We start from the raw sequence: 19943 nt of genomic DNA, 5'->3' as shown, positions 1-19943 counted from the left end.
GCAGCCTGTGCTTCCTGTGGAAAAAACGCCCAGGTGAGCATGCCTTGGCCTCCTGTCTGCTTAAAGGGTCATGCACATTGTCCAGCTGGTCCAGGTCATGGTGTTGCTGGGCTAATGAGCTCAGTGGGCTAGGTCAGTGATTCTCAATCATGGTCCCAGGACCAGCAGCACCAGCACTGCCTAAGAACGCATTAGAAATGCAGATTCTCGGCCCCAGTCCCAGTCCTACGAAATCAAGAACTCTGGGGGTGGTGTCCAGCACTCGATTTCCACATGCCCTTGAGCATTCTCACACACACCCAAATTTACAAAACGTATGACCACCTAGACCAAAGGAAAAAAAGATGGAAGAACTGTCTTACTTGAAAACAGCTTGAAAAACACAAACTGCCAATTCCGATGTCAGTGACACCGCCAACATTTCCATATGTGATGGACAAAAGTTCGTGTTGAGCAGCTCTGCCATTTCTGACTATAAAAGAAGGAAAACCAAACCAACCCAGATATTTTCAGCCCATAAACTGAAATGTATGTATTTGTGTGCAATGCATATACACACGTGTATCTGTGTATACATATGCATGTGTTCATGTATGTTTATGTGTGTGCATATGTCTGCATTTGTGCACATGTGTTGGCATATGTTTATAGATTTGTGCATACAGATGTGTATATATACTGTATATATATGCATCGTGTGCATTGTATACATGTGTACATATGCATGTGTATAAATGTGAATATAGCATGCATGTATATGTGTATATATGCATGTATGTATATACATATGTATATGTGTGCATATATATGTGTATCCATATGTGCATATGCATGTATGTGTGTGCATTTGCATAAATATGCATGCATACATGTGTATATATACGTATATAGATGTATATATGTATATGCATAGTTGTGTGTGTACTTGTGTGTATATCACTCTCCCTTCCCTCAACATCCCTACCCCTACCCACAATAACACTATCTACCCACCATCCTCTCAAAGAAAAAGGATTAAAAAGAAAAAAGTAAATGGTGAGTTTACTTCTCCCACACATGGAGACAGAACTGAATTGTTGATGTTTTAATGCTTTGAATTAGAAAAATAATTCCCCAGGACATTACTTACATTTGTTGCAGTTATCAGGAACTGTATCCCAATAAGCACCACTGGATTTGCCTCATCTCCCTCCATTTAGCATGATATGTAACACACTGTGAGCATTTTCTAAAGGGAAAGAGAAAGCAAGTCCCAGAAGAGACACAAGTGTGTTCATAAAATTATCACATAAATAGTCCTCAATTTGCACCTCAACTTTCTAAAAGTTATACATTGACATCCCTAAAATGCCTTAACGATACCAAATCTAGACTTTCAAATGTGACCTGCAAAACAGAGACACAGCAGAGATCAGTTGGTTTTGGCAATGTCCCCTTCCTGACCTCAGAAGCCATTCACTATCAAAAGAATCAAAGGGGAAATATTAAACACCTGACATCAATACATTTATCAGCTGGATATGAAAGTCTTAGACGTTCTCAGAGTAGCAACTCTTCAGGCTCAATGCAATGCTTATTGGCCTTAAACCACCAGATGCATCCATGAGGAAGGAAAAAAACATACTTTAAAACATGTGGGAGGCTGGTCCGATGGTAGTGGGTTATCAGAACTTATTAACATTAGTGTCACTAAAGTTGGTATACAACCCCCAACTGCTAAATTTGACTGGCTTTAAAAAAAAACAACGTGGGAAAAGAACGAAAAAATATCACAGACACTCTCCCCTAAAGCTATTGAAGGGACGCAGTTTGCTAGAGCCTCCTTTATCAGGAAAATCACACTGGCCCTCACTGGAGATCACTTCCTCTTAACCAAACAGTCAGGAAAGTTAATGAGCACCCTAATCTCCCACTCAGTCCCCTGCCAGTCGATACAGATGCATGCACAGTTCTAGATCCCTGAGGAATCGCCACATTGTCTCCTACAATGGTTGAACTAATTTACACTCCCACCAACAGTGTAAAAGCATTCCTATTTCTCCACATCCTCTCCAGCATCTGTTGTCTCCTGACTTTTTAACGATTGCCATTCTAACTGGTGTGAGATGGTATCTCAAGGTAGTTTTGATTTGCATTTTCGCTAATGACCAGTGATGTGAGCATTTTTTTGTATGTTTGTTGCCTGCATAAATGTCTTCTTTTGAGAAGTGTCTGTTCATATCCTTCACTTATTTTTTGATGAAGTTGTTTTTTTCCTGCAAATTTGTTTAAGTTTCTTGTAGATTCTGGATATTAGCCCTTTGTCAGATGGGTAGATTGCAAACAATTTTTCCCATTCTGTTGGTTGCCAGTTCACTCTAATGATAGTTTCGTTTGCTGTGCAGAAGCTCTTTAGTTTAATTAAATCCCATTTGTCTATTTTGGCTTTTGTTGCCATTGCTTTTGGTGTTTTAGTCATGAAGTCCTTGCCCATGCCTATGTCCTCAATGGTATTGCCTAGGTTTTCTTCTAGGGTTTTTATGGTGTTAGGTCTTATGTTTAAATCTGTAATCCATCTTGAGTTAATTTTTGTATAAGGTGTAAGGAAGGGGTCCAGTTTCAGCTTTCTGCATATGGCTAGCCAGTTTTCCCAACACCATTTATTAAATAGGGAATCCTTTCCCCATTGCTTGTTTTTGTCAGGTTTGTCAAAGACCAGATGGTTGTAGATGTGTGGCATTATTTCTGAGGCCTCTGTTTTGTTCCATTAGTGTGTATCTCTGTTTTGGTACCACTACCATGATGTTTTGATTACTGTAGCCTTGTAGTATAGTTTGAAGTCAGGTAGTGTGATGCCTCCAGCTAATTTTTAAATTTTCCTTTGGAACTGTCATTTTTCAAAACACAGAACTTATCATATCATTCTCCCCTTAAAAATTTGAAAAGTATCAAAACCTTTACAAACTAATGACCCACCAGCCCTGTGCTGCCTGGCTCTGCCTGGCTCTCTGCATCCCCTCAGTTCCAGCACTAACTATCCAGGCCTTTCCTCGCTGCCTGAGACACAGCAGACCTCCTCTTGCTCCAGGCTCTGTCTAGGGGTGCATGCCCCTCCTCTTATGACAACTATGCATCAGTCAGAGGGCAACTCAAGTGCCACTTCTTGAGGACAGAATTTCCCAAACCACTGCTGGGCCCCATTGGCCAAGGGGCATAGATTCTTCTGCTGCGTGTTTGGAAATCTGTCTCTTGCCTTCAGAACATGTATCTCATGTGTGATACAATCAGTTCATGTAATTCCTTTCATGTTACTCTCCCCCACTAAATAGTATGCGAGTCTATTTCTGCAAATCATCAAATCTCCAGTGCCTAGCACTATCCTTGAAACATAGTAAAGATTTGATGAGAAAATAAATCAACAAATGAATTCTCTGTCAATAAATCCCTTCCGCCCATGAAATATAAGTACACAATTTACCTGTGCACATTAAAATTCTATGTTTTCTAAATTCATGATTGGTTTCCAAAGTAGGGGACAGCAAACAAAATGAATTAAAGCTCCATTACACACAACACAAACATATTATACTCAGGGTAAAGACTGTCATATGCCGTATTGAGGTATCACTGACATACAATAAATGTGTAAACTTGCAATTTGATAAGTTTTGGAACTGTCCCAAGAGGCAAGGTAATGACTCTGCCCCTCATGCAGAGGTCTCCGTGAGCTACTCCATAATCACTTTCTCCTACCCCAGCTATTGTCCCCAAGTGAGCACTGATTTACGTTCTGTCGCTAGAAATCTTCTATAAATGGAATCATACATTAAGTATTTTCTTGTCTGGCTTCTTTTATTCAGCATAATTTTGAGATTTGTCCATGTCATAGAATATTCCTTTTTATTGCTGAGCTGTGTTCCATTGCATGAATATACCACAATTTGTCTATCCATTCACCAACTGTAAAACATCTGCATTATTTCCAGTTTATGGCTATTAAAAATGCAGCTGCTATGAACACTTGTGTGCAAGGCGTGGTATGGCTGTATCATCTCCTTTTTCTTGGGCAGACACCTCAAAGTAGAATAGCTAAAACATTTGGTAGATGTACGCTTACTATTTTAAGAAACCGATGGACTGTTTTCTGAAGCAGTTGTAAAATTTTACCTTCCCACCGTCAGCGCATGAGAGTTGTGGTTCCCTCACATATGTGCTAACACTTGGGAGGATCATTCTGCTAGGTTTCAGCCATGATGACAGGTGGGGAGTGGTATCTGTCTCCTTGCAGGTCTCATTTCCATTTCCCTAATCACTGAGGTTGAGCTTCTTTTTGTGTGCTTATTTGCCATTTGTACATCTTTCGTGGTGAAGTGTCTATTCAAACCATTTACCCATTTTTTTAAAATTAGGCTCTTTATTATTAAGTTTTGAGAGTTTTTTTATATAGCCTAGATACAAATCCTTAGACATGTAATTTGCAAATATTTTCTTCCAATGTATAGATTGTCTTTTCATTCTCTTGACAGCATCTTTCAAAGAATAGAAGTTCCTTTTGTTTTGATTAAGTCCAATTTATCCACTCTGTCTTGTATGGAATTCCTTCTTGTATGGATCACGTTTCTGGTGTCATATATAAGAAATAATTGCCTAGTCCAAAGTCACAAATGTTTTCTCCTATTTTTTTTCTAGGAGTTTTTTAGTTTTATGCTTTACATTTTGATCTATGACTCATTTTTAGTGAATTTTTATATACTAAGAAGTATAGATCAAAGTTCATCTTTAAAAATATGGATATCTACTTGTTCCAGTATCATTTATTGAAAAGAGTACCCTTTGGACAGCCAAGTGTCTTGGCGCCATTGTTGAAAATCAGTTAGTTGTCTATGTCTTTAAGGATCTGATTCTGACTCTGTTCTGCTGATCTATTTCTCTACCTTTACGGCAACATCGTGCTAACTCTGTTACTGTTGTTTTATGAAAACCCTGGAGACCAAGGCCTCCAGCTTTCTTCTTCCATTTCAAAGTTGTTTCTATGCCCTTTGCCTTTCCAGAGATACTTTAGAATCATTTATCAATTTCTACCAAAAAAAGTTTCTGGGATTTTGGTTGTGATTCTGTTGAATCTGTACATCAATATGAATAGAACAGCTTAATAGCAAGACTTCTGACTCAGAATGCTATGTATAGCCCCATTTACTTAGATCTTTAATTTTACTCAGCAATATATGTTGCTGAAAGTGTGCATGTTTTTCTTATCTTTTGTCAGATTTATCCCTGAGCATTTGTCTTTTCTTTCATTTTCTTCGCTATGGTAAATGGCATTTTAAATTCCAATTTCTGATCACTTGTTGCTAACATATAGAAATATAACTGATTTTGTATATTCACCCTTCAAACTTGCTAAACTGACTTACTAGTTCTTTCTTTCTTTCTTTCCTTTTTTTTTTTTTTTTTTGAAACAAACTCGCTCTGTCACCCAGGCTGGAGTGCAATCTCAGCTCACTGCAACCTCCAACTCCCAGGTTCAACCAATTCTCCTGCCTCAGCCTCCCGAATAGCTGGGATTACAGGTGTGAGACACCACATCTGGCTTACTTACTAGTTCTAGTAGCCAGTTTGTAGATCCCATCCAGTATTCTACATAGACAATCACATAGTTTACACATAAAGCCACCTTTACTTCTTCTGTTTCAATCTGGATGGCTTTGGTTTCTTTTTCTTGCTTGATTGTACAGGCTGAAACCTCCAGTGTAAGATTGAACAGAAGTGGTAGGAATGGACAGCCCTCTCTTGTTTCTGATCTTAGGGGTAAAATTTTAATCTTTCACCACCAAGTCTGACGTTGGCTGTAGGTTTTCACCGATGCCCCTTATCATGCTGAGGAAGTTTCCTTCTATTCCTAGATCACTGGGAGTTTTTATCAAGAGTGTATGTTGGACTGGATTGGATTGGATTGGATTGGATTGGATTGGATTGGATTGGATTGGATGCTTTTTCTGACATCCATTGAGATAATCTTTTGTTTTTTTTCCTTTTTCAGTTTGTTAATATCATGAATTGTATTGATTGATTTTTATTTCCTGGGATAAACACTTCTTGGTTATGGTATTTTACCTTTTACATGTAATGCAGAAAATGATTTGCTAAATTTTTTTTAAGGTTTACATCTATGTTCATAAGGGTTATTGGCCTATAGTCTTTTCTTATAATGTTTTTGTCAGGTTTGTTATCAGGATAATGCTTACCAGTTAGAATGGGTTGGGAAGAACACCTCATTTTCAATGTATATTTGTTGCTTGCTTGCTCTCTCGCTCTCTCTCTATCTCTCACCCTCTCACCCTCTCTGCTCTCTCTCTCTCTCTCTCTTTCTTCTTTTTTTCTGAGACAGGTTCTCACTCTGGTGCCCAAGCTGGAGTATAGTGGTGTGATCATGGCTCACTGCAGCATCAACCTCCCATGCTCCCAGGCTCAGGGGATCCTCCCACGTCAGCCTCCTAAGTAGCCAGGACCACAGGCACATCCAGCTAACTTTTTAAATTTTTTGTAGTGATGGAGTTCCCACTGTGTTGCCCAGGCTGTTCTCAAACTCCTGGCCGCAAGCAATCCTCCCTCCTAAAATGTTGGGATTACGGAAATGAGCCACTGCACCTAGCCCAATTTTAATTTTCTAGAAGAGCTTGTGTAAAATTACTATTATTTTTTCTTAAAAGCTTAGGAGAATTTACCAGTGAGGCTATCTGGCCTGGAATTTTATGAGAAGCTTTTTATCTACATATTTATTTCTGTAATAAATGTAGGGTTATTAAGGTTATCCGTTTCTTCTTGAATGAGGTTAGTGTCTTCCAAGAAAGTCATCCATTTCATCTAAGTTGTAGAAATTGTTGGCATAAAAATGTTTTTAATATTCACTTATTATCTTTTGATATCTGTGAGATCCATGGTGATTCCTTACATTGGTAATTTCTTTCTTCTCCCCTTTTCTCCTAATCAGTCCACCAGCGGGTTGATTGATTTTATTGATTCTTCTCAAATAACCAGCTTTCAGTTTTGTTTGTTTTCTCTAGTAATTTTCTAATCTCCACTCTATTCTTTATTACTCTCTTTCCCCTACTACTTAATTGGAGTTTAATTTGCCCTTATTTTTCTAGTTTCTTCAGGTGGAAGCTCCATTACAGGCAACAAAAGATTTAACCATGTGCAGGGTGCGTGGTGTCTCGCTCCCAGAACTTCATTTGAGTAATTCATAAACAGTGTGCGTACAACTCCCAGTTATTTTTTTGAAGAACCAACCTTGGATAGCTGACATTGTAATTACTCAGATTCAATCTAGGGAAATGCACTTTGTCAGAAGTGCCATAAATGAACTTTTATTTTTCTCCATTTGTCATCAATCTATAAAGTCTGAAAGACATTTCATTCTAGTGTGTTATCGTGGAAAATTATGGCTTCAATGGCACTTTCTGGAAGTTTACCCTTTGTCACAAGTCTGTCAAGAATTTGACTACATTCTATTTATATTCTATTCTATCTGGTTTAAGCCTATTTCCTTTTCTTTTCTTTTTTTTTTTTTTTTTTTTTTTTTTGAGACGGAGTCTCACTCAGTCACCCAGGCTGGAGTGCAGTGGTATGATCTCAGCTTACTGCAACCACCATCTCTGGGCTTCAGGCGATTCTCTGGTCTCAGCCTCCCAAGTAGCTGGGATTACAGGCACCCACCATCATGCCCGGGTAATTTTTCTATTTTAGTAGAGACAGGGTTTCACCATGTTGGCCAGGCTGGTCTTGAACTCCTGACCTCAGGAGTGTGATCAACCTTCCGAAGTGCTAGGATTACAGGCGTGACCCACCGTGCTCAGCTTTAAAGCCTATTTTCAAAAGAAACAAAAATGTTTAACAAATAGGGATGACCATAACCAGAAAATGTGTCTCCACCAGAACAAATGTGTCACAGCACCAATGCTTTATGAGATCAATGAGACAAACCAGGTCTTAAGGCACTTCCTTGAGCACCAGAGAGGGCACCTCGATGACACTGCTCAAGGGAAACAGAGGCCCAGACCAATTCCAAGGGTGCGGGTGAGACTCTCCTCTTCCTGAGGAGCCAGAACAGACTGTGAGAATCAGGAATACTCTCTGAGTCCCCAATTTCCTATCAAAATCACTGTAGCATTCTCCCCGAAAGTGAATGACAAAGCCATAATCTTTTGGCATGTGTTCAGAAAGCAATAGGCTTTTTCAGAAAATCTGTATTCCTAACAAAAGACATCTAAAAATCTGCTCACCAGAAATGGGTACTTAAAAGTCCCTTCTGAACTTAAACGACCTTAAGGACAGGACACTGGTGGGAAAGTATCCTGGCAGAGGAACTTAGTAGTGAGACACTCAGAACTGAAGGGGAAAGGCCATGACTGGCCATGGTTTTTATGAATAATCAAAACCAGACCAGTTTACAGAAAGCATTGCTAACAGATCGCACTGTCAGAACAAGCCATCACGGCGAGAGACTATGCAAATCCACACACACTTGAAGCTGCGGATGCTCATTTTAGACAAAAGCAATTTAATATAAACTGGACGAGGCTTATATTTCTTTTATATACATTTTTTGGGATTCTGAATTTTATGTAGCTTCTATAGAGAAAAGATAGGACAACCCCAATCCCTTTAAAAAAAAAAAAAAAAAAAAACTGCTCGGGCCAGGCACAGTGGCTCATGCCTTTACTAATCCCAGCACTTTGGGAGGCTGAGGCAGGAGGATCACGAGGTCAGGAGATCGAGACCATCCTGACTAACATGGTGAAACATGGTAAAAATACAAAAAGTAGCTGGGCATGGTGGCAGGTGCCTATAGTCCCAGCTACTCAGGAGGCTGAGGCAGGAGAATTGCTTGAACCTGGGAGGCGGAGGTTGCAGTGATCCAAGATGGTGCCATTGTACTCCAGCCTGGGCGACAGAGTGAGACTCTGACTCAGAAAAAACAAAAACAAACAACAACAACAAAACCTAGAAGACACCTATCCCCAAGCCACCGTTACGAAGGCAGGGAGCAGAGGGAGGATGGGCAGGGCTTCAGCAGAGACTAGCAAGGTCCCATCCCAGTAGCCAGTGCAGGCAGCTGCACCCTCCCAGGTGGTAGACAAGCCACTTGAAAGTCAGACGCAGGCCCAAGGGCCACAGCCCAACCACAGCTAGTCACCCTTCCTGCCATCTTTGCAGGGAAGGCTCATTCTCTGGGGAAAAGTGAACCAAAGAGGCCAGGAAGTTGGGGAGGGCCAGCACGGACAAGAGTCAAGGTGAGGATGGACGCTGTTCTGACAGGCAGCAGGTGGAGGGGTCTCTGCAGAGACTCATGGCCACTGCAGAAGAGACCAACAGGTCCGGACCTGCAGGCATCGCCGGGCTGCCCCGAGGGAGACCTACCTGTCCCTGGGCCCCAGCAGCCACACAGCACTATCTGGTCATTCTGAGGGCCGCACACTTGAAAGATCATATGATGTTTGAGTAAAATCTCCAACATGGAAAAAAAATGGCACAAGAGGACTCGGAGGAAACAGAGACGGTGAGAGCAGGCGAGGAATCACCCTTCTCTTCAAGGAAGCTGCAACGAATGTTCACAGGAAGAGAGGAATCACCCAGAAACAGGAAGGCGCTGACTGAAAGGGAAGAAAGGGAGAGAAACTAGGTAACTAGAAAAAAGAAGGAGCTTTTAGAAATTAAAAAAGAATAGCCAAAATAGAGTCAAAATAAAAAATGCGAGTAGACAAATTGGAAAATAAAGTCAGGAAATGTCTTTAAAAGGAAGAAGGACACAAGCAGAAAGGTCAGCAAATGAGAGGCTCAACCCAGGAGGCCTGGCAGCCTCAGGGTCCAGGGCGGGCCCAGGGAGAGCCCACCAGCCAACGCCGGCCAGTTACCAGCCGCTCTGGAGCTCCGTTTCCTAATCTGAAAATGGGGCAGTCCTGTCAGCACCTCCCTTATAGAGTGGTTGGGAGGGTTCAGTCCATTCTGATGGGCAAGGTGCTTCGAACAGTGCCTGGCATGCGGTATGCACTCAATAGAGGGTTCGGTCCATTCTGATGGGCAAAGTGCTTCGAACAGTGCCTGGCATGCGGTATGCACTCAATAGATATCATCTCTGATTAGTCTTCATACAATTTCTAAATAATAAGAATAGAGAAGATACTGGAGAGGAAATTATCAAGGAAATAATACATTACTTTTTTCTGGAAATAAAGGATATAGAGAGCATTTTAAACAAACGTACAAGCACTCATGCAATTGGGGTGGGATGTATTCACATACATAGTTAAGAACGGTGTGGGCGTGTGTGTGTATGTGATTTGTTATCTGGGGTCACGGTAAACCTCAGCAGCTGGCCCGATCTGCGCCTGCTCTGGGCAGGGAAGCAGCTTGCTGACAATGGCTGGGCTCTCTTCAATGTCTGAGGCTGGCTGGGTGTGGATAGGCCCAGGGTGACCTGGGCAGGGACAAGTGAGTTCTCCTCCATGCGATCACACACCATGAGCACCCAAGCCCTGGGCTCTCCTCGGGGTAGACACAGGGCCTCAGAGACGGCAGAAAAGTGCAAGCTTCCCAAGGCCTGGGCTAGGAACTGACACTGGTCACTTCTGCCAGATTCCACTGGCCAAAGCAAGTCACAGCTCAAGAAGGGAGGAAGCAGACTCCTACCTCTTGATGGAGACGCTACAAGGTGACTTCGCCAGGGGCATGGGAGGGTTGGGGAACTGGGGCCACTTCTGTCATCTACCCCAACCCTTCTCCACTCTGCTTTGTGTCCTAGGAGGCTGACCTCTAGACATAGTATCCCAGGGCCACCTCCCAGCACAGTCCTTCTCGTCATTCACTTAGACTACAGTGTGAACGGTTCTCCCAAGGCTGTGCAAAACGCAGCTTACACACTCACGCAACTGCCCTCAGCGAAGCCATCTGCAAAGGAGGCATCTGGGCTGGATGACTCTACATTCCTTCATCCCCAGAACTCACAGACACTTGAGACTCAAGATCCCAGCATTTCTCCTTACTGGCCTGGAGAGGTGGTGTGGGTGGCATCCGTACCTGTTATGTAGCTCACTAGCACGCACACAACAGGAACAGGGTCAATAAGCTGATCAGATTTAAATGAATTCACAGAAATGTGTTTGAAATACGTTTTGCACACATTGCATTTAAGTTCCCCTCACCTCCTCGCTTTGAGACCCCAGCAGACATGGCACCGTCCTGTAAAAATGGGGTTGAGAACCAGCAGTCTGGTTCATCAAACCTTAAGAGCTCACAGCTAAAGTTAGAAACATAAAAACATCAAGAGATTAATTCTCCTTCTCCTAGCCCAGCTTGATAGAACTGATGACGGAGGGGAGAAGTCAGAGCCATACCCGGGAAGCAGAGGGCCCAGGACTGGCCCCAAAGCCCTCTCTCTGCAGACACGGGGGTGAAGCGGGCTGGCTTCCCGTCTGTGACTCTGGGCTCCGCCGATGCATGAAACTTTATATAAGCGAAACCTGAGTCCACCGGCTCAGCCCTCCAGCTCCCCAGCCAGCAGCTGTGTGCGCTCAGCAGCTGCGCCCAGATCTGGCGCAGACCAGAGGGCCCTGAAACCGCCGTCAGTGGGCCCACCAACCCAGACAATGGTGGTCTGTCCAGCGTGCGATGGAGAGGCTGCCAGCCCCTGAAAGTTGCAATAGCCTGCCCTGTTGTGAGAATTAAGCAGTGTTCCTGGATTTGGGTGGCTCCAAGGTTCAAATCTTGGCTTAGAGTCTTCTGGACACGATGGGGAAGGTTTTCAGTGTCAATCAATAAGACAGTAACTACTCTGTACTGAGGAATGACTTTGTGCCCAGCACATCTACTCATTTACCCAGGCAACAACCTGACTGCCCCCACCAGTGGATATCGTTCATCTCATTTTCAGGAGGAAGAGACTAAGACTCCAAAAGGTTAGACACGTGCCAGAAGTCATAGAGCAAATGGCTGCGGCATCAAAGCCAGGTGTGCCTGCCTGACTCTGAAGCACACAGAGGACCAGGTCTCCCAGCGTCTCCGGGCAGGGACCCACGGGTTCAGGGGATGCCAACCCTCCCAGCCCCCGGCAGTGCACGTGGTAGAGCTGCATGCCCGAGGGATGACGTTCCTCTGCCACCTCCCTGGTGCGGTGACAGACGCGTGGGCGTCAAGCCCACACAAGACTCCAATCCAAACGGCTAAAATCCACCTTACACAAGAAGAAACGGCTCTGCCCCACCCACCCCGCAGCCCCCATCGCCTCCACTTTTTATATTTTAGAGTGATCAGTGGCCTCTGAAGGGAGAGAGATTCCTTAAGTGTGTACATAGTACTGGACTTTTCAATGTGCGTGTGTGGTGTAGATGCACATATTGTTTGAAATCTTGGAATAAGTGGAAATCTGGTAGGCCCTACAGAGTAGGGAAGCCCGTGTGCTGAGTTATCAGATGGCACAGGAACACTGAACTCACACTCTGCAGCCCAGGAGAAGGGCCCAGACACAGACTTCTGCAGGCTTCTGCGGGCGCCCCCCAGGGCAAGGGGCCCTGCCCCGGGTGCCTTTGGGGTCATGTACACCGCAGGGCAGAGCTGCTTCCAGATGTCGTGAGAAGTGGGACACTGGCAGTGGCTCCAGTCACACCTGAGCGCTCCCACTCTGCCCCTGTGGCCGGTGACCTGAGCCACCCCATCCAGTCCTCACTTCTGTCCTGTCTGGGTGCTCAGTGGTACTGCTGCCTCCGTCTCGTTTCCTGATCTGGTTTGCAAATGTCTGAAGGCAGTGGTTGCCAATCTTCCCCTAAATTCAGTATAGGTGGCAGAAGCAGTCTTCTTTTCCATGGGAAGGTCACAGCCGTGGGCTGCAATCTTCCGCCTCCAAGTGTAGCCGGGTGACCTGGGGCAAAGCTAACTGCCAGGCCTCAGGGTCTTCATCTGCAGCATGGGCATCGCAAGGGACGGCGCCTGCAAATGAGGGGAGCATGCTGCTGGCCATGCTGGGCAGACATTTTACTCTCTTTTAAAAAGATGTATAGAAAGGCAGGCAGAGCTTAAAGAAAGGAGGCGAGCAGGCAGATTCTGGAGTGACTTCTATTAATAGAACGAGGGTCAGGTCCTGAGGCAGCACCCGCTGGACTGGGCTCAGGGAGTTCACAGAGCAGCTGCCCCTGACAAAACGGAATGGCATGTGGCAGCTCTCCCTCAGCCCCAGGCAGACGCGACTGTGTGTGCGTGTGTGCATGTGTGTTTACACACGTGTACCCCATGTGTTTATGTGTGTGCACGTTTGTGCAAGTGTGTGTGTGTGTGTGTGCATGTGTATTTACATGCATGTGTGCCCCGTGTTTGTGTGTGCATGTTTGTGCAGGTGTGCGTGTGTGCATGTGTGCATGTTTACATGCACGTGTGTCCTGTGTGTTTACATGTGTGCATGTGTATGTGTGTGTGCATGTGTATTTACATGCATGTGTGCCCCGTGTTTGTGTGTGCACGTTTGTGCAGGTGTGCGTGTGTGTGCGTGTGTGCGTGTGTGCATGTTTACATGCATGTGTCCTGTGTGTTTACATGTGTGCATGTGTGTGCGTGTGTGCATGTGTATTTACATGCATGTGTGTCCCATGTGTTTACGTGTGTGCATGTCTGTGCAGGCGTGCGTGTGTGTGCATGTGCGAATGTGTATTTACATGCATATGTGCCCCCATGTGTTTACGTGTATGCACGTCTGTGTAGGTGTGCATGTGTCTGTGTGCACATGCATGTGCAAGTGTGCACGTATGCGTGTGTGTATGCATATGTGTGTGTGCGCTCCTGTGTCTGTGTGACGCCCACATAAACACTAGTTTCTAGTCTGGTTCTCAAGAAATCTCTTCAGGCGCTCCTGATTTAAATTGAGTTTCAGTTTGTTTGCTTTCTCTTTAGTGAGCCAGGAAACGCAGTTCCAGCTGCCTTCTTCCCCAGGCCTGAAACCCAAACAAGAATCACACTGGTTCAGGGCTGAGACAGGACTATAAAGTCACATGCTTCAAAAGTAAATGTTTATTATTGCAAAAGTCACTATTCTGAAACCATATTCAGAGTAGTTTAGTTAGAAGCAACTTGATACAACCAGTCATTCAGTTTGCAAGGTTTAAAGAAGTCTCCTTAAAAACACAGTCTGGAAATACCATATTATAACTCTTCTCTACAAGTGACTTAGCCAATCAACAAGTCCTTACAACAGCTACAGGTCACGGGCCTGAGTGAGAACCTCACCCTACCACCACACTGTGATCACGGACCACATTCTTTCTAGGGCCAAAGGACCTAAGAAAAGGCACATTTCCAGCAGGTGGGCACTTCTGCTTCTCCCCACCCCAGCCCCCAGCCCCTAACCAACCCCAGAAGTGAGTCTCGAGTTCACTTGGAAAAAAGTATTTTCTTTTTCCTATGCGACATCAGATTTGCTGATTTTCTGCAAGCCTGTGGAAAATCACCTAGGTTACAGTTTGGGAAAATGCAACCATATTCTTATGCACACGTCAGGAAAGTCTTCAGTCTGACCTGCTCAAATGCTGGTCTTCTTTAGCTCCCTGATTCTTCTGCTCCTTCTATTCCATATCTGACATGACAGCTTTCAACTTCCTTCTGCTCATCCTGTTCTTGTCTATAGAGTTATGTTTTCTGTACTAGAACCCCTAAGACTATTATTTAGATTTTGTAATCTCCCATAGCACCTGGCATCATGCAATCAGATAAATCTGGTTCAAATGTTTAACACAACCCATCATGAGCTGAATTGTGTTCCTCCAACATTCATATTTTGAAGCCCTAACCCCCAGTACTTCAGATGGGGCCTTATTGAGAAATGAAGTCATGGCAGATGTAAATGGTTAAGATGAGGCCATACTGGGGTAGAGTGCCCCTAATGCAATCCCACTGATATCCTTCTAAAAAGGGGGAGTCTGGACACAAAGAAGAAATGGGGACATCATGTGAAGATTGGGCTTGTGTTGCCATGAGCCAGGAACTACCAGAAGCTTGAGAGAGGTGTGGGACAAACCCTTCTGCGGCGCCTTCTGAGGGCATGAGGCCCTGCCAGCACCTTGATCCCAGACTTCGGGCCTCCAGAGCTGAGAGACAGATGTCCCCACATCCAGCACCAAGACTACAGGCAGCGCCTGACTTTCAATTACGTTCCACAAACACCTAGCCAGGATCTCCCGGGAGCGTGTCACATGGATTACACAGGAAGGCTCTCTGTGTTCTGTTCTCCTGGGACACACAGAGAAACAACCAAGCTCCCTGAGTTTTTCATAGTGAATTAAGAGACTTCTTCTGTTGCATTCATAAGTGAAATTAAAAGAGCATTTCATGATTTCCATGATTTTAATGTGTGGTATTAGTCTTATAGCAATTTTCCATCCTCTAAAATTCATCTTTCTTGATTTTGCCTCCTTTGACTAAATACCCCAGGGATGTTTAAAGTGAATTTGTGAGAAGAGTGCTACCAGGGCTCCCTAGACGTCACGACCTCAGAGTGCTTCTGCTCAAGGGAGGAGTACGGGAAGCCGGAGATGTGGGCAGCCCAGCCAAACATCCTGGCTCCCCCTGAGGAACACCAAAGCGCAGGGTCTCCAGATACAAAGATGAGGGAAACTTTTTAGTCCCATTCTCCTCTCCCCTACAGCAGAAAACATCTGTCCAATATAATGAAAAGCGTCTCTTTTCAGAACTGTTCATGTAAAGTTTATAATTCCATCTTCTCACTGTCTAACCTTCCACCTTGAAAGAAAGGTGAGAACCTGGGTGGAAAGTTTCCTTTACATGAGCAGAAGAATCTGACACTCTATGAACATCCTCTCTGCTCCCTCCATCCTCTTCCTGACTCTGAAACAGAATAAATGAGCGTAATGGAAGAAACACATTAAGACATGGTTTCTTAATAAAAGCCATATGGGAAAGCCGAGGCGCCCAGCCCCATTTCTTAGTTCGGCACTCATCCCCAGCCTCGTGGCTCATGCCAGCTTGTAAGCTTGCAGAGACGAAGGCTGCAGGCCACTCGCCTTCTGCTCACTGGCTGTCAGTGCACCCCTGTGGCAGAGGTCAAGTGAAGCCCCATCATGTCCACATGAATATTTGGTTAAGTTTCCAAATGCATCTTTTTAAGGAAAAACATCCTCAGACTCACATTCCCACATTTAAGTAAAAATTATTCAGCATGTGTGCTTTGTGGCACAGATTATCTGGTAAGCATCAAACATCAAAAACCCAGAAAACTGGCTGGGCATGATTGCTCATGGCTATAATCCCAGCATTTTGGGAGGCCAAGTTGGGACACAGTTGCTTGAGGCCAGGAGTTCGAGACCAGCCCGGCCAACATAGTGAGACCCCATCTCTATTTAAAGAAAAAAGAAAGAAAGGAAAGAAAAAACCCAGATAACTCTCCCTAGGAAATGGAAAAAGCTCACAAAACTGAAACGCAGGGATCTTAGAGACAGAGAACGGCTATTTTGCTCCAAAAACCTACCTTTGAACTCCAGAGAACCAGTAATTGTGTCTACAATATGCTGCTTTACATTAAACTTACATTGTGACAGAGTCAGTTTAAAACAAAACAACTGGAGTTCAGGGGGAATGAAAAACATATTTGACCTAAGACATTTCCAAATGACTACAGTTTTAGAATATGTTGAGTTGTTTTAACTTGGCTTCTGCAAGCTCAACATTTTATTCGTTCCTCTCTTTGTTGTTTTAGAGACAAAATGAATGCTACAGTTTTCTAGGAAAATCTTTCTAGAATTCAGAAGAAAATGATTGAAGTCTGCCAATCACTATTAATGCAGTTAACATGCCAAACGACATATTCTTTGATGGCGACATGTTTTTATCAACACAGCATATGAAGTTTCTCAAAGCTTTGCTCTTAGAGATGGAACAGGATTTTATTTAAGCCATTTTGGTGAATTTAGCATGTATTTCAACACTTTTCGACATCTGTCTTTTATTACCAGCGGTACCAGTCTCCAAACAACAAAGTATTTTGAATGCCTTGAAAGTCGGATCCTACTCCTTAGTCCTCCTGTCTTAAATCATCATGTCACTGTGACATCAGTTTCATGTTAAAGGAACGTTTGTATTTCATGGACGGGCAGGCAGCCGTTCACTCTAATATGCAGATTCCGTTTTCATAAAAATGTGCCAAGTAAGAAAAATACCTAAAATTGGAATGCAAGCCAAATTCATATTAAATGTTTTCTGACCTCATTTAAAATGTAGCACCAGAACATGCGCACGTGTATAAGATTAAACATTTTACTTTTTCAAGTCACTTAGGTGGCCTTTTATTCACAAGTTGTCATCCTGTATGGGGGCCAATACACCCCACTTAAAAACTTAAGTCGTTCTTCCTAATTATGGTACCCTTCAGTTTCTGTATTTAACACATTTTAAATAATTGTTGATCTGAACGCTGTATATTGGCCACCCACCACCCTCCCCTCCTCCAAAAAAAAAAAAAAAAAAAAAAAAACCCTGGGAATAAGATTGGTATTTTGAGATACGGGGAGACCTCGTTTTTAGAAGCTCTCCTGTCTCCTCGGCCCTGCTGGCCGGCTTGTGGGCGATGAAAACAAACTTTAATCACTTCCAGAGATTCGGGTCAGGGTTCACACGCTCCAGCCTGGGAACTACCAGCGGAGAGGGAGAGGCAGTGCCTGCAGGGCTCTGGGTTCTATTCAGAACGAGGGAGGAACCTGAGAACGAAATCTGAAATTTTAAACAAGCCTTGCAGAGTACCAGGGCTTAAACCCTGTGTCTGCAGTCCTCTGGGATCGGGGGTAATTTTCTCCAGGGGAAAGTAGTACATCATTTCCCAGCACAGCCCTCGGCCACAGATGCGAGCATCTTTAAAAATGCAGCGCAACCGGTCCATTCACCCGGGAGGCGAAACTCACGCAACGCACCGGCAAGAAGTGTCCACACAAAGCCAGCGGACAGAGCCGCAAGGCGTCCGAACGCGGTTCCGATCGGGCCGCGGCGAGGCGGCGGAGCCGAACCCCAGCGCCGAGGGGCCGCTCGGCGTTCGGCCGGCGCGGAAGCCGGGTCTCCTCGCCGCGGGGAACACTCCTGCCCGGGGACCCAGCCGCCCGCGCCCCTCCCCCGCCCCCTCCCCGGCCCCCTCCCCGGCCCCGCTCACAATGGCGCCCCCCGAGCTCCCGCCACGGTCCTGGCGCCGGCCGCGCCGCCGCTCCGCGCACAAAGGAGGGCGCGCGGTCCCCCGAGCGCGGCCGGCCCCAGGTGCTCCGCGCGCATCCCGGGCCGCAGCGGGCCGGGCCGGGGGGCGCGGGCGGGGGCGCGGGCCGGGACTTACTTTCTCGATGGTCCCGGGCAGCAGGCGCTCCAGCAGCCTGCAGAGGACCACCCCATCCTTCAGCGACGCCTGCAGAAAGCCCTCCGGGTCCGCGATGGTTTTTTTGGGCGACTCCAGCACCCCCAGGGTGATAAGCCACGTAACGGTCTGCTCGGCAGAATTCATCGCGGCGGCCCGGGAGGCGCGCGGGCGGGGAGGGGCGCGCGCCTGCTTCACCTCGGAGCGGCGGCCCGGCCCGCGGCCCCCACCGCCCCCGCCGCCGCCGCCGCCTCCTCGCCCATGGAGCGGCCGGCGCCGGCGATCGGCTCGGCGCGGCCCAGCAGCTCCGGCCCTGCCCGGCCCGCTCCTCCGTGCGCCCCGGCCCGCGGTCAGGCGCCTTCTCAGGAGAGGCTCGGGAACCTGCGGGCGCCCGCCGCCGCCCCCCGGCCTCGGCCGCCGTCGCCCAATGACATCACCGCCAGGAGAAGAAAGACGCGGCCGTCCGCCCGGCCCGCGCCCGGCCCGCGCCGCCCCGCGCCCTGCGCAGCCTCCGCTCCAGGCCGTGCGCGGGGCGGCGGCGGCGGCGGCGGCGGGGAGCGGGCGGGGAAGGGGGAGCGGAGCGGGGGGCGCGGGGCGGCGCGGGGAAGGAGCCGGGGGCCCCGGGAGGGGGCGGGCGCGCACCTGCGCTCACCTGCCCCGGGCCCGCCGCGCGCCCCGCGCCCCGGGCAGGGGCCCTGGGAGCCCTTTGTTTATGTTTTGAATTCGTGAGCGTTGAAATGATGAAGTGCTTCCCAGAATGCTCTTTTTATTTTTGCCGGTTTTATGTCACGGTGGCGGGGAGAGGCTGAAAACGAGACGTTGGTTTGTTTCCCTTCGCTCCCTCCAGTCGCTGCGGAGCACGGATGAGGATGACATCTGCGGCCGGCGGGGTTTGGAGCCGGGGGTGAGGGGGGACTGACGCTCAGCGCGCGGCGCCGACCTTCCAGGCCGGGAAGGGGCCTGCGTGACCCCGCTCAAAACGGACAGCGACGCCTCAGACTCTGCTGGGGGAAGGTCAAGGAGACTGGGCGGCCTGAACCCGGGCTGTGCGGAGGAAGGGCCGGGCCGGGCGCCGGGGTGCGAGTCGGGGGCGCAGCGCCGCGGAAGAGCAGGGCTGGAGACCGCGCTGTGAACGCGGCCAGGCCGAACCTGGAGAGCCCAGACGGCAACTGTCAGGTCATGCACGAGCTTCCTCGAGCACCTGATGACACGCACACATTTCCACACGAGGAAGAAATGGAGCCTTTTCTTAAAAGGACGCGCGTCTCCGCTCACTCCACCCACTGCCCCTGAGCGCTCTCCCCAGTTTGCTCGCTGCGACCCGCGGGCAGTTGAACAAGCAAAGCGCTTACTCTATGCCAGGCACATCCATTAATCCATTCAATGGCAGAGGCTAGAAAGCACATAAATAATCAGAGGTTTAGGTCGTGTCCCTCTGCCTCTGCCGGTGGATTTCTCTTGCAATCACTAACTGTATTTATTTCTAGCCTTGAGTTAAGTGTTTAAAATTTTCTTTGCAAATACACAAAATATTCAAATGGCAGTATGAATTATGGATTACGAGGACAATGTGCTCAGTGAT

The 19943-nt window shown here is 46.6% G+C and overlaps 1 protein-coding gene across 11 annotated transcripts in view; it reads right to left on the bottom strand.

Annotated features, from left to right (window-relative positions):
* ARHGEF7 (Rho guanine nucleotide exchange factor 7) overlaps window positions 1-19451 on the bottom strand; it is a 182388-nt gene extending 162937 nt beyond the window's left edge. For 8 of the 11 annotated variants that reach the window (XM_032246225.1, XM_032246228.1, XM_032246226.1 and 5 more), the window contains exon 1: window positions 18344-18775. In XM_032246225.1, coding sequence (XP_032102116.1) covers window positions 18344-18508 — 165 coding nt within the window. In that variant the 5' untranslated portion in view covers window positions 18509-18775. Of the gene's footprint in view, window positions 1-18343 lie in introns of all 11 variants that reach the window. The other 3 variants (XM_032246239.1, XM_032246235.1, XM_032246227.1) reach the window with 2 other exon arrangements.
* Window positions 19452-19943: the final 492 nt, after the last annotated feature.

This window comes from Sapajus apella, unplaced genomic scaffold, assembly GCF_009761245.1.
Source record: "Sapajus apella isolate SASKATOON/1434 unplaced genomic scaffold, GSC_monkey_1.0 scaffold60, whole genome shotgun sequence".
NCBI lineage: Eukaryota > Metazoa > Chordata > Mammalia > Primates > Cebidae > Sapajus > Sapajus apella.
The sequence above is the reverse complement of the archived record's forward strand: the minus strand, read 5'-3'. Positions and strand labels throughout refer to the sequence as shown.